Source organism: Stegodyphus dumicola, chromosome 10, assembly GCF_044657685.1.
Source record: "Stegodyphus dumicola isolate Sdum_Otavi_A_Nest chromosome 10, ASM4465768v1".
NCBI classification, from domain to species: Eukaryota; Metazoa; Arthropoda; class Arachnida; order Araneae; family Eresidae; genus Stegodyphus; species Stegodyphus dumicola.
The window spans coordinates 184,942,543-184,969,084 of NC_140777.1; the positions used below are offsets into that span (position 1 = coordinate 184,942,543).

Below are 26,542 nucleotides of genomic sequence, written 5' to 3' on the forward strand. Positions count from 1 at the left end.
AAAAATCCATCAACATGGTTGCAATATGCAGCCATTTAACTTACACAAGCTTACTGTCATGTAATTAGCACGGATAACAAGCTAAACCGACTTATTGGTAAAACCCTAGGAGAGCCCACAACCCTTGGCGACAAACTGGGAAAGTGCAGAATCACCCCCTGCTTTGCACGTTTCTCAAAATCTCCAACTTGAAAATAACAAGTACAAAAATTGCACAAACTCGGCATCCATGTACACATCAACCTATTTTCACTTAAAAAAACATCCCAGAATTTCACAAACTTGGCATTCACACTTCCTTGACATTGTTCATGTACACATCGACACACACCATATAAGTGAGCGCACCAAGAGTGTGGGCTCTGCTAGTATCCAACCCAACTTATTTAATATCCTTCATTTTCTGCTTAATATCATGCTTTTTCCTTACTTAATAACTTTTGCTTAAACATTACCGCTAAAAGCATTCCCGATTAAGCGTTGGGGAGTAAAATGCACTGCCACAAGTAGTAATCCCCTCTGCAGTAGTAAAACCAAGGTTAAAAATTATTATTGCTAGGAAACATTAACGGTATAAAAAAAACTTTCTGGAGATACAGTGATCTACCAAAAGACGCAAAGGAAACCCGGATATTTGGAAGCTATATCATCGAAAATACATTTCAGTCTATTTAAAAAAAGCTATGATTAATAAGCATAAAACATACATGCATTGGGAGTATTCATATCTGCATATTAGAAAATGATAATCAATAATTAAGATTTTATTAACGAGTAAAAACTGAACTGACTTCAGAGGGACAAAACAAATTACTATATTACAATCGCATCATATCACAGGTGCAAAGTAACATATATACTTTCCAATTAAAATTTTATCCGTCTTCCCAAACGTTAGATATAAATAAATACCGCAACAGGAGTGGTAGTAGCAATAAAACGTGGTAGTAACAAAACCAAATGCAGGAAATAAATATATAAACCTTTATTTATTAAATATCATGTTTTTTGCCTTTAAACCACATAAAATTGAATTCAAGAGCAAAATCACAAAATATTTAAACAGAGTAGATCTTTAGAATTACCGATAAACATTCTCTCACATAACAGATAAAAATGTTTTTTCGTATGGCTAGCTTTAAAATTGTTCTATGTAATTCAAAATTTGATATCGTAACATTTTCACAGTGCGAAAAACATACATAAATTCATGCAGATTCTTTCTTACTTATTTTCTTTAAATATAATACATGGCGGCTATAATATATGATGGCAAAAGTGACTCAGACTTTTAGATTCAAGGCAAAATGAAGTTTCAAGACTAACGTGCCTTTGGACTAAAAAATCAAAAACAAATTTAAAAATCCTCATTTTATAAAAAAAAAAAAAAAAAAAAAAATTCAATTTTCTCTCTACAGATTTACCATAAAAAATATAAACACAAAACTTGCCACATAATTTTAACACAAAGAATTTTACCTATAATTCTAGAGCAACGGCGCGAAATTATACAGTTAACTGTAACCATTATCTTCATTAAGCGATTTGTAAACCGGGATTTTTGTTACCTCGTGTATTGTCGCCATTGGAAATTGTATTCAAAAATTTGCATTTAGCTTGTACTGTGAAGTAATTTGTATTCAGCGAGTTAAAAAATTTCTTTTCAGTTTGGAACTGTGCGAATCATACAGTTAACCATTATCTACACCGAACGATTTAATAAACCTGAATTTTTGCTTATCTTGTATTGTCGCCATTGAGCAAAGTACTGAAAATTTCTGTTCATCTTTTAACTCATTAAAATAATGGGTCCACCAGGATTCACACCACGTGGTGGAGGACGAGGCGGCGGAAACAGAGGTGGATTTCGCGGAGGTCGTGGTGGCGGTGGAGACCGCGGCGGTTTCAGAGGTGGAAGAGGAAGCTTTCGTGGAGGATTTCGCGGGGGTGATCGTGGTGGATTTCGCGGTGGAAGAGGTGGAGATCGTGGAGGCAGAGGTGGAGATCGTGGAAGCAGAGGTTTTCGTGGTAGAGGAGGTGGAAGAGGCAGAGGCGGTGGAGGTCGTGGTGGCAAGAAAACTGTAGTCGAACCTCACAGGCATGAAGGAATATTTATCTCTCGTGGATTACAGGATACTTTGCTTACACTTAATCTTCTACCTGGAGATTCTGTTTATAATGAGAAAAGAGTTACAGTTGAAGATGAAAATGGTAAACATGAGTACAGAACCTGGAATCCTTTTCGATCTAAACTTGCTGCTGCAGTTATGAACGGTGTAGGAGATACACATATGAAAAGAGGATCACGTGTATTATACCTTGGTGCTGCTTCAGGTACTACAGTGTCTCACGTATCGGATATTGTGGGACCAGAAGGAATTGTTTATGCTGTAGAATTTTCACATCGGTCTGGAAGAGATCTTCTCTGTGTTGCTCAGAAGAGATCAAACATTGTTCCTATTATTGAAGACGCCAGAGTCCCAGCTAGATATCGCATGATTGTAGGCATGGTAGATGTTATTTTTTCTGATGTTGCTCAACCTGATCAAGCAAGGATACTTGCATTAAATGCCCAGCAATACCTTAAAGATGAAGGACATTATATAATATCTATCAAAGCCAATTGCATTGATTCAACTGCAAGTCCAGAAGCTGTCGTTGCAAATGAAATAGAAAAACTTCGTGCTGATAAACTTAAACCACTTGAATCGGTGACATTAGAACCATATGAAAGAGATCATACTGTTATTATTGGAGTATACAGACCCCGACCAAAAGATGAAAATGCTGAATAGCAGTTGTAAGTTGAATATGAAAGATGAATATTTTGGGATTTTTTAATAAAATAAATTTTTGTTAAATTTAATTTTTCTTGTATTATTTAACATTTATATATATATTTTTAATACTGTACAAATAATTCAATATTTTAATAGAAATATAGAATTCATAAAGGGTCTAAAAATATTTTGAGTACATGTTTAAAATATACTAGAATGATTCTTAACTTTATAAACTATAAATTGATGTATAAAAAAAAACTTTTGATTCTTATATATTTGTACATAATTTAACTTTTTATTTACCTTTTTCTTTTGATTGTAATATAACTGATGTTCCATTATCTTAGATTTCAGTTCATTCATTTTTTTTGTCACAGAGTTGCATATTATACTGATTTCTCTCTCTGCTTCTAACCAGTCTGAATCAAATAATTTTCTGATTTCTGAAACTTGTTTCTCCCTGAAAACGGTAGAATGAATTACATATTTTATAAATGCATGAATTTAAAGTACATAAAATAGAATGAGAATAAAAGTTATAAAATACTAGTTTATCTTTGTTAAATAAATTTGATTGCTTTAATCTTAGCATATGGTACACACGCAATTAGGCGACAATATTATGAGCTGGAAATGGGTGATTTGGATGTCGCTGACAATTTTCAAAATTGTGCCAAAGCTGTACAGTATACTAAGATTTTACCATTTGATCAAAATATAAAATAACTTTTTAATAAATGCATATTAACTGTTCTTAAAAAATTGATAAAATATGGTCATAATTTCAAATGAAGGCATATGATTCAAAAGACTTAACTGAAATTAGCAACTAATTTTTTGTAGAAATTATTTGAATATCAGCAATTTTTTATTAACAAAATGACAAATTTCTTTCCATTTAAGTCCAGTTTTTCATCAGTAATGAAAAATTCTGTATGATAATTAAGTTTTCCCATTCAGTTGATTAGCACTATTTCCTCCTGTGTTTAACAACAGCAAATTTGAGTTGATATGTAATGAAGTTTTTCATATCAATTTTTATTGATTTAGCTAATTAGTTTGAATGTATTCAATCACTGTAGTAATGCTAGTAAAAAGTTGAGGAATTTCTTTTTATTTTAATGTTAGAAATAAAATTTTATATGAAAGATGATTACTAATGCAAGTGCGGTTGCAATTAAAAATAAAAACGACATACTTCAATAACATTATCTTTTAACTTGCAGTGTTAAGTGAGCTTTATGGTGTGCTACAGAAGAAACTGGGTTTCCCCATTATATAGATATAAAGCTTCAAAAGTCTAAAATAATAAAAAGAGTAAAATTCTAAAGAAAACACCAGTAAAATAATATTTAGATGACCACTTTCCACAATTCATATACTATATACACATTAGCATTCTATGAATTTTAATATCAGTAACTGTATGGTAAAAAATTGCTAGTATGTAAATATAGTGTTGCAGATAGAAAAAGCATATATCAAGTGTTTTCAGTTTCACATATTTTGGATTTTATTGCTTTTCCTAGAATTAAAATTGACAAAGACAGAAGAGTAATTAGTTGAAAATTTGAGGGGTTATTTTATAAAGCTATGTTAAATGTAAGTATGTTTGCTTAGCACTGAAATGAATTTGGATTACCAGTGACAGTAAGAATTTGGAAAACATGACTTCCCTAAAATTATCTGAAGCTTGGAAAGAGAGGAGACAAACTTTGATAATCTGAATTTTTCTTCAGAATTATTGAGTTAAAATAAATAAATATGAATAGTTATCGGTAAAAGTTTACAATTGCGCGCCCCTTTTTTTTTTGGCAATTCCTTTTTAATGCCAGGAAGGCACAGTTTCAAGATGGCCGCTGCACAAAACCAAACTAAGAAGTCGGAGAATTGGACAAATTGCGTGTCCATGTACCCATCGATCTATTTTCACTTAAAAAAATGAAGAAGCTTAAGCAAAGTTAAAACTATCAGGTAACCAGAAATGGGAGTTGAAGAAAATTTGTCTCTAATCAAAGAGAAACCTGATTCTACACTAGAGCATAGTTATTCAAAATGATGTCTGTATACATATATATGAAAATGACTAATAAGAGCTATTTCTGATTGAAAATGCATATTATAGGCATCTTAAAAGACCTTAGTTGCATAACCAAGTCTACTGAGGCATTCATTCTTTTTGTCAACCTATCTTGAGGTGAAATTTCTTTGTGTTTATTTTAGAAAAAGTTCATAAATGTAAAGCATGAAGCCTGTGTAACAGAAATGTACATACATCACTTGCTTTGTAAATATAATATGTACAGCACACTCTAATACCACATTTTATGTACACGACATCACTTCAGATATTTCTTAACATATACCTATAATTCTGAACATCATTCAATTTTTTAAATTACAAAATCTAAAAATCAAGTATTTGTTTTGTCAAGCCATTAGCAAAAGAAATGATATACATATTTTTTGACCCAATTTATAACATTTCAATTGTTTGGGCCGATCATATGGAAAAATAAGAAAAGCAGAAAGTAATAAAAATTGCTACAAGAAAAATTAAATAATTTCCTTATTAAACAAATACTGGAAAAAATGAAGAACATAAATTTGAGTAGAGCCAGTCACTCATTTTGATCATGAGACTAATTGCCATGCTATGCTTTGATTATCGGGACTGGCTTCTGAAATGTATATATGTATATGTGTGTGCACGTACATACATGAACACATACACACATGCATTTCTGAATCTGGTCTTGATAATAGAAGAGATCATGAGACAGAAGAGTACCGTTTACACATTGTGCACACACACCATTTTACTTTTTAATTAGTAATTTTATCTCTATGAAGTAACTACTCGTTTATAATGACTCTACTGTAGATATTTAAAAATTGATTAGCAAATGTGGTTAATGAAGTTGAATTCCAAATAAAGGTAGGGAAATCTTAAATTAATTATTTAGTGATTATTTGTAGTACATTAGTAAGTGTTTATTATTGCTGTCGTGGGTGTATTTAAATTAAATAAAATGGAAGAGAAGTTAGATAGATTGAAACGTAAACGTTCCACATTGAGATCGTCTGTTACTAGGTTAATTAAAGTGATTGAAGATAAATTAAAAATTGAAGGAGAGGAAAATTCGATTAAAGAATTACGAGAATTGTTTGAATTATTAACCGAAAAGAAAAATAATTTGAAAAAGCTTGATGATGAAATACAAGAGTTAATTGATGTTAACTTAATTGAAGAAGATTGTAGTACAAGCGAAGAATACAATGACAAATGTATAATTGCTTGTAGTCAAATTAAGCAGTTTCTAGGTGCGGTTACCGCAGTACCGCCAGCGAGGAATCCCCAAAGTTCTGATTTAAACCAGTCTAGTGGTAATGGAATTTTGCATGTAAGTTCCAGTTCTAGTGGGAGTAGTATGCTGAAATTACCAAAATTAATGATTGATAAATTTTGGGGAGACCCCAAACAATGGAATGAATTTTGGAATAGTTTCGAAAATCGATACGTAAAAACGAAACGCTTTCAAAAATACAAAAATTTGTATACTTAAAAACATTCTTAGCGGGACAAGCTTCGAATGTTGTGTCAGGCTTTGAGTTAACAGAAAGTAATTATGATAGTTGTGTAGCATTACTAAAGGACAGATATGGTCGAAAAGACCCGATCATTAATTCATTCATGAATAAAATTCTCAATTTAGAAGCCGTTAAAAATTCTGCTAATGTAAAGGCTTTACGTAAATTATATGACGAATTAGAAGTTTCGATTCGTAATTTGGAAACTTTAGAAGTAACTTCTGGCTCATATGGACATTTATTAATTCCAATATTATAAAAATTAATTCCGGACGATTTAGTTTTGGAATTTAATCGGCAAAGAGGATCGAAAGATAAAGTTGAAGTTTCGGAATTAACACAATTTATTAAAACGGAAATGGAATGCAGGGAAGTTTCAAATCTAGTATTAAGCGAAAGGAAAAATCCTGTTCCTCCGCGAGTCAATCAATCAAAATATGAAACTAGAAAATATGTAAAAAATACACCCTCGGCTGCATTTCATACTGCAGTTAACCGAAAATGCATCTTTTGTGATAATTTGCACGAGTCATTTAAATGCGAAGTGAATGTTTCTGATAAATTAAAGAAACTAAGATCCGAAAACCGCTGCTTTTCTTGTTTTAAAAAATTCCATACATCAGAAAGGTGCAGAAATAAAACTAAATGTAATAAATGTGGCGGTATGTATCACAATGAATCGATTTGTACTAATAAATCCCTTGTAAACAAAAAGTCGGAACAAGGTTATTCCAAAAATGAAACTGAATCTCTGACTTTGAATTCTGAGGAAAGAAATAAAGTTCAAAACTTAAAATTGATTGCTTCTGTTCCTCAAAGTGATAATAATAATGACTGTAATGCCAGGGAAATATTATTGCAGGCTTGTACAGTTTATGCTTGTTCTAGGTATAAATCAAAATTAACTAGATTGGTTCTTGATCAAGGCAGTCACAGATCCTTTATAACGAAAAAATTGGCCGACCATTTAAAACTTACTCCAATCCGTTATGAAAGACTTTCTGTTTATTCATTTGGTGCGACGAAGGCAATGAATCATTCCTATCCGGTTGTTGAAATCGAAATTCAGAATTGGAAACAAAATAATACAATAAAAATTGAATGTTTGATCTCGGATGTTATTTCCTCGGCGTCCATCAGTGTGCCTAGTAAACAAATTGCAGACTTCATGGAGCATATGGGGTTGCAGATCGCCGATTGTGCAAGAAAAAATAACATAGATGTTGAGATATTAATTGGCGGGGATGAATTCTGGAATGTAGTTTATTCTGAAAGAATTAAAATATCGGAAGGGTTGTACGCAGTCAGTTCTGTGTTTGGTTGGGTTGCCGCAGGAATCGAGAAAAATAAAACAAACAAAAATTTTTCTGAAAATTTAGCGGTAATGACAAACACTGTTGTGTTGAAAGATTTAAGAGGTTTTTGGGAATTAGAACATATGGGAATTAATGATTCTGGTGATTATTCCGATATTGACTGCGAAATAGTAGACCAGTTTGAAAGAAATTTGCAGTTTAAAAACGGAAGATATGAGGCAAATTTAATCTGGAAATACAGTCCGAATAATTTAGGAAATAATTTTGAGGTAGCTAAGAAACGATTCGCAAACCTTCACAATAAACTAAGTAAAACTCCGGAGATTTTTCAGGAATATAAAAATATAATTGAGAACCAGATATTAGAAGGAATTGTGAAGGAATGTCCGAATAATGATACAAATTTGGGATATTTTATGCCTCACCGAACAGTGATACGACCTAGTGACACTACTAAGGTAAGAATTGTGTATGATGCTAGCTCAAGGACAGAGGACACGAATTTGTTAAATGACTGCCTTGAATCGGGACCTAATCTAAATCCAAATATACTAGACATTATGTTAAATTTTCGTAAGTTTAAGATAGCGTTTTGTGGAGACGTTGAAAAAGCCTTTTTGATGATAGGAATTGCTGAAGGTGATAGAAAATTTCTAAAATTTCTTTGGTTTAATGAAAATAATGACTCCTTTAAGATTATGCAAATGTGTCGCGTAGCTTTCGGTTTGACTATATCTCCGTTCATTTTGGCCGCCACTATAAAATATCACATTTGCAAATATAAAGATAAAATGCAGGACAGTTTCCAAATGTTAAATTCTTCTGTCTATGTCGACGACCTATATTTTGGAGCAGGAACGGTTGAAGATGCATATCGGTTATCTGTAGATGCGGTTAACATATTTAAGGATGCTGGGATGAATTTCAGAAAATTAAGGACTAATTATAAAGCTTTAAACGATTTATGGGTCTCAGATGGGATTAAGGAATCAGACAACAAATTAACTAGTGAATCGAATTTCTTAGGGATGATTTGGAATTCCATTGAAGACGATATAAAGTTAAATTTAAAAAATTTAATTGACTTTTCTACTGAAAACTTTCTGAAACAAAAGAAATTACAACCAAATTCAGAATCGTTGGAGTTAAGGAAAAGTATTATTCTGATTGTACCTGTGATTAACAATGAATCCCCAATTTTGCATATAGAAAAATTCAGTTCTTTAGGAAAATTACTTCGAATTACTGCCTATGTATTTAGATTTATTGGGAGGTTTCGGAAAGGGTCTACAGGGAATGGACCTTTAAGTGCTTTTGAGATTAAAGCAGCTGAACATTATTGGGTAAAAATTACGCAACGAGAATCGTATCAAGCGGAAATAATTAAGTTACAAAATAAAAAATCAATTCTCGATTCTTCCATCTACTCCCTTAATCCAAGGCTTGATGAGGAGGGAATTCTTCGGTTGAAAGGTCGCATTCAATTTGCAGACTGTCACGAGAATTTAAAACATCCTATTCTATTACCCTCAAAATGCAAGTTTACCGAATTGATCATCATGGACTCGCATGAAAGGGTATTCCATGCTGGAGTTAATTCGACACTAACTCAGATCAGAGACAAATATTGGATCATTAAGGGAAGACTGCGTGTTAAGACTATCATCAGCAAATGTGTGATATGCAAACGATATAGTGCTCGTCCTGGGGTACAGGATATCGCTCTGCTTCCTCCAGACAGAATCCAAGAGTCGCCTCCATTTGCTGTGACCGGGTTGGACTTCGCCGGTCCATTTTTTACGAAAGACAGGCAAGGTAAAGTTTACATGCTGTTGTTAACGTGTGCGGTCACTTGTGCCTTACATATAGAGATAGTAACTGATCTCAGCACTGAAAGTTTTTTGCTAGCTTTCTGAAGATTTTTAGCTCGCCGAGGACTGTGTACCACCGTGTACTCCGATAATGCCAAGACTTTTAAAAGAGCTGACAAAGAACTAAAACATATTTTCAAAACTTTGAGTGATTCATCTGTGAAAGAATTATTTTCTGCTAGAGGCATAAATTGGAAATTTATTATTGAGAAGGGTCCATGGTAGGGAGGGTTTTGGGAGCATATGGTACGAACCATAAAATCCAGCTTGCAAAAAATTATTGGCCGATCATCCCTTACTGTGAAAGAGCTTGAAACAGTGCTCATTGAAATCGAAGCAATGATTGATTGTAGACCAATTACCTACGTGTTTACCGATCCCAATGAATCTCCTTCACTAACACCTCATTTTCTGGTTGGTAGACGATTACTATCTCTGCCTGCTAATAAAATAACATCAAATAATTTGATTGGATCAAGAAATTCAATTATTAAACGATATAAATACCATCAAGATATTTTAAATCATTTTTGGAAGCGTTGGAGATCAGAGTATCTTTTTAATCTGAGATCTGCCAATATTTGTCCTCCACACTCTAACGCATCTCAGTTTAAAATCAACGATATTGTCTTGATTCATGACGACAAACATCCCAGAAATCTCTGGACAATAGGGATAAATAAAATTTTGGAATTAATGCCAGGCAGAGATGGTAAAATAAGATCTTGCATAATTAAAACACCTACTGGTACCTTAAAAAGGCCTATACAATTGTTATATAATATGGAACTTAACTAATGTTTGTATTTTGTATTTTTAGGTTTGATTCTCCTGACCTTGCTGATAGGTATCATTTAATGCTTTGTAAAATTTTATGTGCTTATAATTATGTATGCATGTTTGTTATATTTAACCATTTCCCCAGGATTTATTGTCGAAATATTAATTGAATATTCTAGAATATATTATTGAAAGATGAACTCTCCACCAAGTTCAGGTGGGGAGTGTTGTGTAATTTGAAGAAAAAGGCTAGAGGGCGCTGTTGCTCGCTTAGTTGTGAGAGAATAAAGTTTGTTCATGTTGAAGGCGGCAGCCTAAGAATACGCTCTGTATATAGTAATTAAAATATTGTTAAAAATGAAAAAGTGTTAAAATTAGTGAACTCACTGAACCACCATCATCTGATTTGGAGATGCACAAAATTATTAGAGAGTATAGCAACTCTGAAGAAACCAATAAAAAGACAAAGTAGATGATGAAACCACCATTCTAGCTCCAACTGATGAAGCAGATTGTCTGTGAAAGCTTTGATACTTTTATTCATGCTTAAACATGGTTCTAGTCATGGAGGTAGGAAAGGGAGGAGGGGCCATTCCGCGCTAGAAGTGAAGCACTGCTTTGAAGCTTGGGTCACCAGACGGGGTGTTCTTTGTTTACATTCAGAAGCTCGCTTGACAAGATTCTGATAGCATTTCGACACACGACAGTTCCATAGAAATCGAAAAAGGGACACTCTCGCATGAAAGAAACATTCATAGTGTGATGGATAATAGCAATTTGTATAGTTTACTGACATTTATGCAAAAATCACATCTTGGTTATTTTTCAATAACTAACAACAGCGATTTTGATTATGAATTTGTTTTATAAAATTCTAAGCTGTTGCACTACAAAAATATAGATTTTAAGAAAATTGCTAAAAGAGATCTGCCAAAATTTATTTTTTAGAAGATTTGAAAAGTTTGAAACCTGATGGCTAAATGTAAATATAAAATTATGTATGTTAAAATATTTGTAATTAGGCACATAGGTCAGATTAAGTTTTTATTAAATAGAGTAACGCATGCAAGGGCTATCTGCCTAAAGAGAGAGATGCCATCGTGGAGGAATTTTGAAGAAAAACTGACCTTTGAGTGGGTATTAAAAATAATACGTATAATTTTCATTCAAATTATATTCATATATATTTTTTATGTAAAACTTTCGGGTGTATGCTAAATTAGTGTAAATTACTTTACACGAAAAATATAGTGAATGCACAGAAATTAAAGATTTGCACATGCCGGAAATGATAAATAGGAAATATGTATGGGTATTTATGCATGTGCTTGCAAAAAGCATGTATCTGCCTTTGACAAAATACTTAAACATTCATTAAATTATTTATAAATGTATTTGAAATGAAGAATTTATTCACTTATAAACAACTGTGAAAGTACTGTGAGGAAATCTAATGATTAAATTTATCTAATTTATAATAATTAGAAATGTTATCTAAATATATAATAACCTTAATATTAAATTGTAAACCTAAATTGAAATCCTGTTGACAAATACGTTATAAAACTATTTAAGCAAGAATTGTTCGTATTGGAAAGCAATCTGTTAAAAGGTATTGTAAAGCAAATGCTATGAGATGCGCACTTAAGAACGTAATAAAGAGTTTTGGAATATGTATTGTTGAAATGAAGGGTAAAAAAAAAAAATCTGATAAGTATAATTAAAAGAAATATTCCCTTTACATTTTATAATAACTCAGTTACAAGTTTTAAATAATACTTAAAAAAAAAAAAAAAAGCTTATTTTATTCCCTTTCAGAAATGTTCAGAGAAAGTCAAATACTATTTAATACCTATTTAATTGTTAGGAATTAGTGAAATACTTATTTAAAGTATTTCGCTAATTCCTAATAATTCTCTAATTTAAAATGAACCGAATAGAGCATTAATTATAAATTGACTTACATTTTTCGATTTAAAAGAAGCCAAAAGATCATGTCATATTTAAGAAAGTATTTTAGGAAGAAGCTCTATAAATAGAAAAGAAATAATGCATAATTTTAATATTAATAATACAATAAACTTGGATCTTAATTTTTGTACCTTAACCGAATAAAATCGAATTACCTTAATTTTTTTTTCTAATGTAATTTTTTTTTTCTAATGTAATTAACGAAAACTTGTGAAAATATTTCATTCAAATTAAACCATTCTGAGAAAACTGTCCTGTGAAAAGTATGGCATTTAATTCCGTTCAGAATGAAATGTTGTTTAAAAATATGTTGTTTTCACATACTTAGGACTCTGAAGTGTTGTAGAAAAGAAAATATATACATTTATATGTATATTTGCGACGTAATTACAAAATATTTACACCCGAACGCGTCAAATCCCATAGAACTCAATGGTAAATGATCCAATGTTTTGGTTACCACATAGGGATCGCCGGTGCTTCAGAGCAGGGTACGGAGAAACTTGTTTAGGGCGACTCCATCTTACTTCCTACCTCCATGGTTACAGTGATGGCGAACCTGTGGCATATGTGTCACAGTCGACACGTGAATGAATATTACTTCCTAAATCAAGAATCAATAAAATAATACTTTGTAATTTAAATAACCTAGGTATAACATTTTCGTATATTGCCATAGAAATGATATACAGTCAAAAGTCGTTAATCCGGACTCGTCGGGACTTAGGCAATTCCGGATTATCGATTTTTCCAGATTATAGATCATCAGTTTAAATCTCAAAAGATGGCATGCAGGAATTCTAAAATTAAAAATATGAAACCTTAATTTATGAAATAAAGAACAATTATAATCTAAAGGGTATCAAAATTTACAAAAAAAAGCTTAATATTTATTTGTTTACTTTATTAAACATTTCTTTCAATGTAAGTTGTTTTAAGTTGCTTCGTTTTATGTGATAATACTTTCTCTTTAATTCTATAAACAGACACAATTTCTTGTTCAGTTACAAAGTTCCGCTGTTCAATTCCCGTTAATTGTTGTGTCGAGAATACCGACTAACTTGTCAATCGAAATTTTTTCGTTTTCACTAACCTCTCTGTCACATTCTTCATGTCTTTATCCATTTTTTGCAGCAATTTCACTTTTTGTTTGATGGACATCGAAACATACTTTCGTTTTGTACGATCCTTTGGGAGCTCCAGAATCGGCAATTCTATTTGACATAATCGAAAGTTCAAGTTTACTTTTATAAAATTGCTCTTACAGTCTGCAAAAAATAATAAGCCGGATCCAATTCGAAGATTAAGGAACAACGCAATCATCAACATTAACTGAAATAGATAATTAGATAATTTTAAATTATGCCGTCCCATATACATAAAACGTGCACGCAAAAATTTATTCTGCGCTTGCGCACACGCATATGCACAGTGGTAAAAGGTCTAACGCGCACGCGTAAACTCCTATGCGCATGTGTCAACGCGGCGCATGCGCAGAAAGTTTTTAGCTTTGAGGTCCGAATTATAGATCATTCTGGATTATGGGTGTCCGAATTAACGACTTTTGACTGTATATATTTATTGACATTTCAATTGTTTGGGCTAATCATATTACTAGTTACGTGGCAAAGAATATGCCAAAGTTGAAGCAGCTAATGTTTGCCTAAACGAATTTAAATTTATTGCAGACTGCTGGTGAGTTTTAATACTTTCATCCTTAAACAAATTTCAGTTTTCAGATCTAAGCATTTTGAGGTAACTTATGAATAATTCTAATTTAATATCTTAAATGGAATGGCACATGGCCCCAAAATGGTTCACCACCTTTGTTCTAGTATATCAAAGTACAGTATTTTATTTCATGCTGTAATCCATATATTTGGTCTGTCTCAAGTTATGTTTACATGACTGACGTTTCGGGAAAACTCAGATAAGCGGCACTTGGCGCAATTTTTTCCGCCATTTTGAATCGTTAAAAATCAACATATCCTCAGGAGGAATTTTTTGACGCCAAGAGGGAAATGGCATCAAAAGCACTTTCCGAAAATGCCCCCTTCAGCCCAATATCGGGGAGAAAGCTCTGCTGGGCAAAAATCACATAACGCACAGTGTAGTGTTTGCATGGAGATGATAAACCATTTACATAGAATGAATTGTAAACAATTAGTTATTGTTGTGATTAAGTAAATCTACATACTTTTTTCATATTAGTATTTAATATTATGATATATATAACTCCAGCATTAACTTTTATACTTCTCTTTTTTAATTCTTATCATTAATTTGAACAATTATTGGTAAAAATGTTTATATATGTTTAAAAACATGTTCTTTATATAAATACAGTAATAAACACGAAAATACGATATACAGTCAAAAGTCGTTAATTCGGACACCCATAATCTGGACCTCAAAGCTACAAACTTTCTGCGCATGCGTCCTTTTGACGCATGCGTAAGACCTCTTTACGGCTGCGAATATCCATGTGCGTGTGCGCAAAATACGTTTACGAATGCACGTTTAATGTATAACGGACGGTATAAGCTAAGCTAAAATTATCTAATTCAGTTAATGTTGCGGATTGCGCTATTCCTTATTATTTTTTGCAGACTGTTAGAGCAATTTTATAAAAGTAAGCTTGAACTTTCGATTATGTCAAATAGAATTTCTGATATATATTTACTAATATGTAAAGGATCTACAAAGCGAAAGTATGTTTCGAAGTCCATTAAACAAAAAGTGGAATTGATGCAAAAAATGGATAATTGCATATCCTTTGTTTATCTAAACTTTAACGTTTGTTTATCTTTAATGCCACGGCGGCGCGCAATGAATTGGAAGTTGATCTGTCAGCACTATCCTTATCTTCAGGGCAGATTTTTTTTACTTAATTTGGCTTATTAATTCCTTACTAAATGTAGTATTTCATCTCGATGTACTCCGTCTTTGATATGATTTAAATCAAATTCCTCGTCATTATAATTCGCTTCCGATAGCGAAGAAAGTGACAGAGGTTACTGAAAACGAAAAAATTTCGATTGACAAATTAGTCGGTACTCTCGACGCAGCAATTATAGGACTTGTAACTGAACAAGAAAGCGGAACTTTGTAACTGAACAAGAAATTATGTCTGTTTATAGAATTAAAGAGAATGTATTATCACATAAAAAACGAAACAACTTACATTGAAAGAAATGTTTAATAAAGTAAACAAATGAATATTAAGCTTTTTTTTTTTTTTTTTTGTAAATTTTGACACCCTTTAGATCAAGGATGTCAAACTCACGCGGCCCGGCCAGTATATCGGCAAATAATAATATATAATAATAAAATAACATATCAACGAAGAAAAAAATTAAATGTTTACTGCTAAGTAATTAACGATAATTTATTCAGTGTTGTTAGATTACTCACAGCGAGCTGACACACACACTACTTAAATTACAAATGTGTGTGAGTAGCTTGCATTCAGCTACCTTCGGGTTTTGGGGGACACGTGCACTCAAAACTTGTACACATCCCTCGATAGCCGAACTCATGGTCTCAGTTTTCCAATCATAGTTTTGTACGATATATTGGTGTATGCATGTGCATGCACTTTGCTTTATTATTAATTATTACTTAATTCATATTGTTACAGATTTAATAGTTATTTATTTATTTAGTTTTTTTTTATTTAGAATTGTAATTAGATTTGCTTCATGTTGCCTTAGCAACGCAGACGATTTTTGAAAAGACAGCTGCGTTGGAAGGTTAAAAATAGAACAGAGCGTGCATTACTAATCTGACGGATTTTCACAGTTCCCTAGATGTTAGTTTTTATCCGATGACGATCATTCAATTTCAAACACCGACAGTGCACTGACGCCTGTAGGTCTAAGTTCTTCTGTTCCCCCTTCCCCTCCCTCCACGGCGCCAAGCCCAAATCGCGTTGTTTCTTCTGACGCGGAAGTAATAAATTTGAATTCGAGTCGCTCCGGTGTTTATATGATGGCGAACACCGAGATGAGTCATGACTTATGGTTTATTTTGAGAGATCTTTCAAACACTTGCAGAAACTTTTCAGGCAATGATTCCTATTCAGTCTGTGCTTTTTTCAACGATATAGAGGATAATTTCCAATTATTCCCAAATCTTACCGACCAGCAAAAATTAGTTTTTGCGAAAAGACTTGTTGTGGGTACTGCTAAAACTTTTTTGTTTTCACAACGGAATCTCAATTCGTACGACATGTTTAAAACAGTATTACTTAATGAGTTCTCCGATAAAATTACTTCTATTGAAGTTCATAAACAACTCGAAAGAAGAAAAATTTGCTCGAATGAAAGCTCTTTGCAATATTTTATCGCAATGCGCGAAATTGCGAATCGTGGTGACGGTGTTATCGACGAGGCTTCTGTCATTCAGTATACCATTCAAGGAATACTAGGTACACCATCCAATAAAATTATTCTCTACGGTGCAAAATCATATTCTGAATTCAAGGAAAAGCTACGCACTTATGAATCTGTAGTTACGACTAGACATACAAATATCTCTCATCCATCAAATTTTAAAAATACAAATAATGGCCCCAGACGTGGTACTGGACGAAAAAATTCAGACCAACAACACGACACGAAATTTAATAATATTGGTCCATCTAAAACTAAACCACAAACTTGTTTTAACTGCAATGAGGTCGGACACCTCTCACGGTCTTGTCCTAATCGTTCTCTTGGCCCAAAGTGTCTAACTTGTGGTCGTTTTGGACATAAATCTATGGATTGCCGCCCCACTACATCAAATGAGACTTCCACTCCACCTGCCAAAGTAAATACAGTACAAACCTCTCACAGTAATATGTGTAAAACTGTCGTTATACTCAATAGCACAGTTTCTGGATTAATTGACACTGGAAGTGAGGTCACATTACTGAACGAAAACACACGGATTCAACTTGGTTCCCCACCACTTTCAAGTAATTCTGGAGTGTTAACTGGTTTCGAATTCTCGAAAATTTCTATTATTGGCTATTTTCAAACCATTATCAACATTGATAATCAGGACTTTCCGGCTAATATTAGAGTTGTTCCAAATCATTCTATGCAATTTTCTCTTATTGTAGGATGTGACGTAATTAAAAATGCTAAATTAACTATTACACCAGACGGTATATATTTTTCAAAACCTCCCGAGCAATGCTTTGAAACTGCTCCTGAATCTTTCATTTTTGCAATAAATGACGATGTTCCAGCTTTTGATATTGGTTCCAATGTTTCCAAAGAAACTCGTGCTGCGGCAGAACGTTTGCTGAATTCTTATGTCCCAAATAAAACAAAGACGACAGATATTAAACTTAATATCACTCTATCCGATGATAAACCGATTTTTCACCCTCCTAGATGCCTTCCTTTTGTTGAACGGGAAATTGTTGACAAACAAATAAATGAATGGTTGAAACTTAAAATTATTGAGCCTTGTTCATCTCCATATGCCAGTCAAGTTCTCGTGGTGCGTAAAAAAGACGGTACACCCCGTGTTTGCATCGATTATAGGAAACTTAATCGACTTTTAATTAAGGATCATTTTCCTCTTCCTCTTATTGATGACATTTTGGATAAACTTCAAGACGCGCAAATTTTTAGTACTCTTGACCTACGTAACGGCTTTTTCCATGTGCCAGTAGCGGACGAAAGTAAACCATATACAGCTTTTGTAATTCACAACAGACAATTCCAGTTTCTTCGAATGCCATTTGGTCTTTCAAATTGCCCTTCAGTATTCCAGTGCTTTATAAATTATGTTTTTCGTGATTTAATTGTCAAAGGTTATGTTTTACCCTACATGGACGATGTAGTTATTCCCGCCAAAAATGAAAATGAGGCCATTCATCGTCTCAATCAAGTACTCAAAGTTGCTAGTGAATATGGTCTAGAAGTTACTTTTCGTAAATGTCAATTTTTTCACAAAAAAATCGAATTTCTTGGACATATGGTTGAAGGTGGTAAACATTTTCCTTCCCCTTCAAAAACAAAATCTGTAATTAACCACCCCGTACCTAAGAGTACGAAAGACGTCCAACGCTTTCTCAGTCTCATGGGATATTTTAGGAAATTCATCCCCTCATATTCTAGCATTGCAAAACCCCTTAGTGATCTCCTTCGTAAGGACACCCCCTTTCAATTTTATGCTGATCAGAAAGCCGCATTTCAGAGATTAAAATATTTGCTTTCTCAACAACCAGTTTTAAGTATTTTTAATCAAAAGAGTCCTATCGAAATCCATACCGACGCATCCGTCGATGGCTTGGGGGCAGTCCTTCTACAAAAATCTATGAACGATAACAGCTTTCACCCTGTCTACTACATGTCAAAGAAAACATCGGACAACAAGCGTAAATACACCAGTTATGAACTCGAAGTCCTTGCAATTGTTGAAGCTGTAAAAAAGTTCCGTATTTACGTCCTTGGTTCACATTTTAAAATTATCACTGACTGCAACGCTTTTGTGCAAACTTTAAATAAAAAGGAACTCAATTCGAGAATAGCCCGATGGGTTTTATATCTCCAGGATTTTGACTACGAAATTGAGCACCGTACCGGATCAAAGATGGCTCACGTGGATGCCCTCAGTCGCAGTCGATGTTGCATGACTATCCAAGACATTGTCCTTCTCCAATTTCGCAAAGCACAAGAAACCGACGAGCATATTACGGCTATTAGAATACTCCTTCAAACAACGCCTTCGTATGATAACTTTCTCGTTAAGAACAATCTCCTGTACAAAAACGTCCATGGCATTGACTTACTTGTGGTGCCTGAGGATATGCAGGCAAATGTCATTAAAACAGCTCACGAACGAGGCCACTTCGCCGTAATCCGCACTCAAGAACTTTTAAACAATGAATATTTTATCCCAAATCTGCATTGTAAAAAAAAATCTGTAAAGTTACTAAGAAAACTCATGGAAACTGGGATGCCATGGGTTATTTGAGTAACAGAAACAGGTGTTTTCTTTTGTAACATTACAAGAGTTTTGCCTGTAATGGTTACAGATCTTTTTCTTGTAATATCACAGCATATAGTTATGTAAGTAGAACATATTTTTCTCATGTAAATTCCCAAACGATATATCTGTAATGGTTACAGATTATTTGCGTGTAATATTACAGCAAATAATTATGTAAAAAGAACATATTTTTCTCATGTAAAATCCCAAACGATATATCTGTAATGGTTAACGATTATTTGCGTGTAATATTACAGCAAATAATTATGTAGAAAGAACATGTTTTTCTCATGTAAAATCTCAACAGATATATCTGTAACCGTTACAGGTTATTTACTTGTATTATTATAGCAAGTTATTATGTGAGTAGAAGATACTTTTCTTACGTAAAATTCTAATGGTTGTATCTGTAAAGGTTTCAGATTATTTCCTTCTAATATCCCATTAAGTAATTATGTGTGTAGAATATATTTTTCATAGATAATACTAAAGGATATGCTTATAAAAGTAGTAGATTTTTTTTTGTCTAAAATGATGCTTATTATAATAAAATATATTGAAATTAAGATGTTTTGAGTAAAACAATATCTTCATGTGTATATCATTATACAGATATATGCAAGTGAAGCATAATAGTTTGGCTTTTTAAATTAGTCAATTTGACCTCAGAATAGCATTAATTTAAAAGATGTGCTTTCAACAGCAATGTTCTTTTTTCAATAAGTAACATTAGTCTGTTGCAGAGTATTTTTGTTTTATGAAGAGAAACTTATGTCTGATATTATTGAAAGGCCTTTCATATTATCATTTTGATTAATTTAAAAGTTCAAATTGATATGCTACTCCTTATATTTGCCCTGTAAAATAGCTGAAAAAAAATATTATGTTTTATTTGCATGTTAGTGTCAGTTAATAAGATATGTTCTAGAACTTTCTTTTTAGTAATTTTAGCTAAAATAGACACATGTTGCTTTAGATTTAACTTATATGAGTAAACATGTTGCATGTTGATATGATCATATTATTACAGTAAAAGACATTTTGTGAAATATTTCTATGAAGAACTCAGAACAGCTGTTCTTCATATTTCAAAAATATATTCTCTCCTTCTAAAAAATGACATTTTCAGTAAATTAAAGAATTCAACATAGCAATGAACTTCATTTTGTTACTACAAGGAATTCAAATTTTGTTCATACGCTTGAATTACAATGTCTAACTAATTTTTTTATTCTTATCTGCACTCAGTGTTCGTCAACAGTCTGCTATTGTTTGAAATAATGCATAACTTTTTTACTTACCTTCAAATAATTTCCTTTGCATTAACAGATAGAAGTCTTTCATTAAAAACCTAATGTCATGCTTTTTGAATAAGCATAAAACTTTGCCAACTGACCTTAATTTTTAAAGCCTTGTTTCCCTTAAAATTCTTAATACAATTATGCCTTTAAGAAATTTATTTCTAAAATTAATACTTCAGTTTAGCTTAAAATTTAATGCATTTTAATTTTACCTATAATTTTTTACAAACATAATATGTAATAAATCTAAGCTTAATATTTACCATTTCGAAAGTGATACTAAAAAAGTATTCCTAGATATTATAAATTTCGAGATTCGCATACAAAATTGTGAAATAAACATGTGACAACAGAAAACAAACTTTATGCTCTCTCTATATTACAGCATGTTAATTAAGAAGTTTATTGAATTTATAATTTTATTGTGAAACACTATGAAGCAAATAATATGCTAATTAAAATACAGAAGTAAAAATAATTTATTACTTAATTCATAAACTTTACATAAAACCTGAAAAAAAGAATTAATTAAAAAATAACATAATTTAATAAACATTTCATAAAAATTCGTTTCGACTGCTTGGAAAAAATGAATGGTTTTTCTCCTCTTTGTAAACCATGTCTCCTAAATAAAGAAAAAAACATTTCTTTTAAAATCATAATCATGCTCTTAAAAAGCTTATAAAAATTATTTTAATAGATGTTTTAAACATGTGCTTATATAACACTTTTAATCATATTTCTTTATAATATCTTAATTAATTAAGAACAGCTTAAATTCTTTAAAAAATTGGATTACAGTGAACCGTCTCATTACGACAAGCTACCTCAGTCAATCACTTTTTAAATTTAATCAGCATCCCTCATAAAATAACTAATTAGTAAACATAACTTCGCTAGGATGCCCACTATCATTTAAAGATCAAAATTTTCAGGAATCACGTAGCTTAGAGAAGGTTCATTGTACAAAAACAGCCAATATTCAAATATTTTCATAAATGAAGCCACCATAGTTATTAAATATAATATACAGTATACTTATATTCAGAATTCAGAACTTGAATAAATTTCTCGAACTGTTTTAGCATTCGAAAAATATTATATTTATTACCTTAAATTTCTAAAACAATATTACATATTCGTCCAAAGGAATCACTGGGACTCGGACAACATTTTCCCCCTAGCTTTCTTTTAGCACAGGATTCTGAATATGTTTTAAAGATTTAGGTAATGTTTGTCTTCCTTAAGGCGCTCACAAAACAAGTTACCCTAAATGTTTTGTCCGCATAGTGGTCATTTTCATCTTACTAACTGATTTGCTAGTGGATTTTGGATGCATGGCCTATCATTGATGAAACAATAATAGTGAACAGCTTCAAGAAAATGGGGATATCTAATGCTCTTGATGCCATATTCCCACTTATTTTTACTAATTTTATCTTCCGAAAATTAAGAGGGAAAAATTAAACGAATAATTTAATTTCCAAAGGACACAGTCACAGTAGGAATATAACAAATGAAAAGTAATCATGGATAAACTACTACTATCACAATATTATTTATTTAAAAGAAACCTCTATTTCAATAAGAATACACATAATTGCAACATCTAATAAGTTATCTCATTTCTTCTTTATAATTTGAACTTCTGTCATTCTCATTGTTGTTCTTGCAAATCCTTAGGCCTCAGATCATACATAAATAATTAGAGAAGGTTGTGGTCCGATGCTTGCTAGGGTGAACATTCAGCTGATATGGCGAAATTGCACAGTGAATGGCAGTTGGTATTTGCTTTCACTATCATAGATCATTGTTTGTATTAGGCTGACATAATATTCAACAGTTAGAAGAGAAAGATTCAACGGGGCCTTAAGTGTGCAAAAGTTTGCCTTTGTTAGTATGACGAAAACAATCATTATGTTGATAAATCCATTTTAAAATCTTGGAATATTCATTTTCTGAATGCATTAAAAGGGGGAAAATTATGTAAATATTTTTTTAATTTTCAGAATCTGGTTCTAAAGCTGGGTGGGGTGGAATATGCAACGCAATACGATAATTCTGAAGATCATTGCTCGTGGCAGTACAAACTAAACGGTGATAACTTGCATGCTGTAGAAAAAGACACAAATTGCAGTTCCAGATGCATTAAATGCTTTGAGGTCTAGGGAGTAGCAGTGGGCAATACTAAGAGTGAAATTCAATGTATAGGGAAGTAGGAATGAAAATTACTTTTATTAGATAACTTAAATGGTTATGTTACTAAGCGTTCTTATTGGAATGTAGGTTTCTTTTAAATAATAATACTATGATAGTTACCAGTAGTTCATTCATGAATATTTTTGATTGGTTATGATCTTATTGTAATCACATCCTTCAAAATTAAATTGATTGCTTAATTTCTCCCTTGATTTTCATACTATAATATAAAAGGAGGAAAATAGTCTGGAAGTAAACATAACTCCTCTTTCTCTCTCTATATATAGACATGTATCTTCGTGTGCAACTAAGCAAAACAAATGTGACTTTTTCTTCTTTAAAAAAATTGTGTAAATAAATAGAATTAAGTTCATTTCAAAGACTTATGACACATGAAATATACATGATCAAAATAAATTAGAAAATTAAGTTCAAATAAATTTTAAGCTAAATTACGTGTTGCAATGTAAGTTGCAATAATTCAGTTGTAATAATTAATACTAACAAAACCAAACATGATATTCCCATTCTGCAAAGTATAAAAATTCTTCTGCAAAACTGAAAAAATGACCAACACTTTGGCTTATTTGATAACTTTCAAATTCACTCCTTTGTTTGCATTTAGAATTTATAACTTTAATTTTCCACAGAAATTTGTTTTTGATTTTAAAAAATTTCACTGGCATAATTTCATTCACTTCAGCATATATTAATAGATGCAGAAGGTTTTTGTACCTTACATAATTTTAAATCTTATGTAAACTAACGTAATTAATAACAAAATCAAAACATAGATCAGAAACAGCATAAAATTTAATTAATAATTACTACTAGTGTCACACAAAATGCTATGAAATTAATTAATAAAATAAGAATGAGATAAAATATATAGAATTAATATTCCACATGTGTGAATTTGAAGTTTGGAAGTTTTACGTTAAATATTTTTTTTTAATTAAGTATTTTTAAAAATGACCCCTTAAAGCATGGGACCTTTCGTAATTAGAACTTGCAAATCTGCTTCGCTAGTCTTTCATAACATTGCTTTTCTTTTATTAACAAGAAATATTGCATTCAGTTATTTAATTTAAGATATCAAAAATAATGCTACTGAAAGGCATGAATACTTACTTAAATTTGAAATTAATTTGGTTGACTTAAAATAATATTTAAAAAAAATAAATCTTCATATATAGGTCTAAAATTCAGACCTTATTAACTTTCTTTTATTTGAACGATATCTGAATTCTGCCTTAGTTTGGACTAGTAAATCATTGGGCAATTAAATGCCAAGCTATAAGAGAACTAATGTAGTTTACAAATGCACTGAATTTTATTTCCGGTATTAACTTTCAAAGAAAGTAAAATTTTCTGCATATTTGCATCATTTGGATTGATAGAATATGGCAAAGCATGCAAAGGCTATCAGCCTAAAGGAAAGTATATATTCATAGGCGGTTTTGTAAGGAAAAGTAGCTTGCATTTCCATTTATTCATGTGTATATATATATATATTGTTAATGCTAAAATCAATGCTTCATTAAAAATTCATTATTATTTTATTTTTAATACAACATACAGATACAGAATTGTTTTAAATTCCAATAAACAATAATAATTTATTTTTAAGAAAACTTATTTTATGATTTATATATTATATTACATGAATAAGAGAAACATTTGTCAAGAAATGTATTAAACTTGTATTAGCAGATTCATGCTATCCTAGTAACAAGACTATCATACTTCAAAACTGTATTAAAACTGGGCAAAATAAAATCAACATAAATTCTACATTAAATGTTTAAAAACTTATAAGTATGCAATGGTAGTTATATATACAATATAATATATGTTGTCATTTATAAAATATTAATGAAATGATATTTTTGGAAATAATGCACAAAATTTTAGTTTTGTTTTATAATTAGTTTAACGAATTGTTAGAAAAATATTTTAGGTCATTTCCATTTTTCCCCTGTTGATATTGGTATATTAAAACATATGGAATAATTAAGTTGCATCTAGTTAGTAAAACAAAACATTACAAAAAGTATGATATGGCATATTTTTAATCAATATAATTACTTCATTTTGGAATTATAATATTTTCGTAAGAAATTAATACCACTGAAAAAAATATTATTACACTAAAAGAATAAACGAGATTCTCGACCGCGTTGTTCAAGTTTTTGTAATTTTATTTCATAACACACTCGTACATAAACATATTAGACTGAATTATAAACCAGGTATAACTAATTAGATAATCCTAGAAAAAGAATAAACTAAACCTAGTAAGCAAAAAAATATATACATTACATTCAGAATTCTAAATGTTTATATAAACGTTTCTCGCAAGGCCTGCCGGGAAAAAGATGTCAAACGTTCTTTGGTCAGACGATTGGAAAAGAACGCTAAAATGATTAGTTTTGTTTTCAACAACCACATTACCATTTCAATTATATACCACAAACAGTGATTAAATTTTGGAATAATTAGTTTTAAATAATAATAAGGGCAGTTGAAGGCGTAATTTATCGGATGCACAATGACAAAATACTACTATTAGATCTGCATTTGGAATAAATATTTTGCACTCTTTCAACTCATTAGACATTACGAACACTGATATTAATTAATCGCAAAGCTTAAACGTTTAAATACTTACTCACTACATATAACAGTGCAAAGTCCATGAGAATAATCTGCATAAAATGAACAAAATATATTTCAAGTAGTAATTGGTAAACATTTTCTTACTTACCTGCGCTATACAACCAACATGCATTCAGCCATGTTTTTTTCTGCAACTAGCTTTCAGACAAACACTTTTCTCCTGATTGGCTAATTTCCAGTCAGTCACGTGATTCTTCTGCGCGGCTACTGAAACATTATCTGCAATGTTACAAGCAAATCTGCTGTTACCGCTACAGTTTGCTTTCAACCTGTTACCATTACAGGAAATTCTTCTGTAACTTTTTTATTTCTGTAACTTTACAAAACTTTTGCCTGTAAAGAGCGAACTTTTTTTTTACAGTGTGACAGAAAAATTTGAGCGGTGTATCCATAACTGCATCCCATGCATCCTCAATAATCGAAAGCGTGGCAAACAAGACGGACTTCTGCACCCCATTGACAAAGACGACGCACCCTTGCACACGTACCATATCGACCACTTAGGTCCCTTTGCCACCACATCAAAGAAATACAAACATATTTTGGCAGTTATAGACTCGTTTACTAAATTCGTGTGGCTTTATCCGACAAAGTCTACAGACGCAGATGAAGTTATCAGTCGGCTGGAATCTCAAAGATCAGTCTTCGAAAATCCTTCACGGATTATCTCTGATCGAGGCCCTGCATTCAAATCCACTGCATTTGCAAACTATTGTGACACACAGAGAATAAAGCACGTTCTTATTACAGCTGGCCTCCCACGATCGAACGGTCAAGTTGAGCGTTTGAACTCCATTATTATTGCTCTCCTTTCTAAACTCTCCATAACCAACCCTGAGCAATGGTACCGACATGTTCCCGCCGTGCAACAAATTATTAATTCAACTTTTCAACGTAGCATCAATTCTACTCCCTTTGAACTTCTCTTTGGGACTAAAATGAAATCGCAAAACGACATAAACATCGCTGCTCTAATCGACGAGGAGATCAAATCTGCATTCATTCAGCAACGTGACGATCTCCGTAAGGACACAAAACACCAAATCTCTAAAGTGCAAGAC

The 26,542-nt window shown here is 31.9% G+C and overlaps 2 protein-coding genes across 4 annotated transcripts in view; one reads left to right on the forward strand and one right to left on the reverse strand.

Moving 5' to 3' along the window:
* The window catches only part of LOC118183882 (uncharacterized), an 89,811-nt gene that overhangs the window by 10,387 nt on the left and 52,882 nt on the right, over positions 1-26,542 (reverse strand). The window contains exon 1 of one of the 3 annotated variants that reach the window (XR_015043656.1): positions 1,086-1,421. Coding sequence is in view for 2 of the 3 variants with exons in the window: in XM_085825989.1 (XP_085682115.1) it covers positions 3,087-3,243 (157 nt within the window). In the remaining variant the exon portion in view is untranslated. Of the gene's footprint in view, positions 1-1,085; positions 1,422-3,086; positions 3,244-21,064; positions 21,229-26,542 lie in introns of those variants that run through there. The other 2 variants (XM_085825989.1, XM_085825990.1) reach the window with 2 other exon arrangements.
* Positions 1,568-2,866, forward strand: Fib (rRNA 2'-O-methyltransferase fibrillarin). Its single transcript, XM_035369509.2, has one exon. The coding sequence runs from the start codon at positions 1,806-1,808 to the stop codon at positions 2,793-2,795; it is 990 nt and encodes a 329-aa protein (XP_035225400.1). The 5' UTR covers positions 1,568-1,805; the 3' UTR covers positions 2,796-2,866.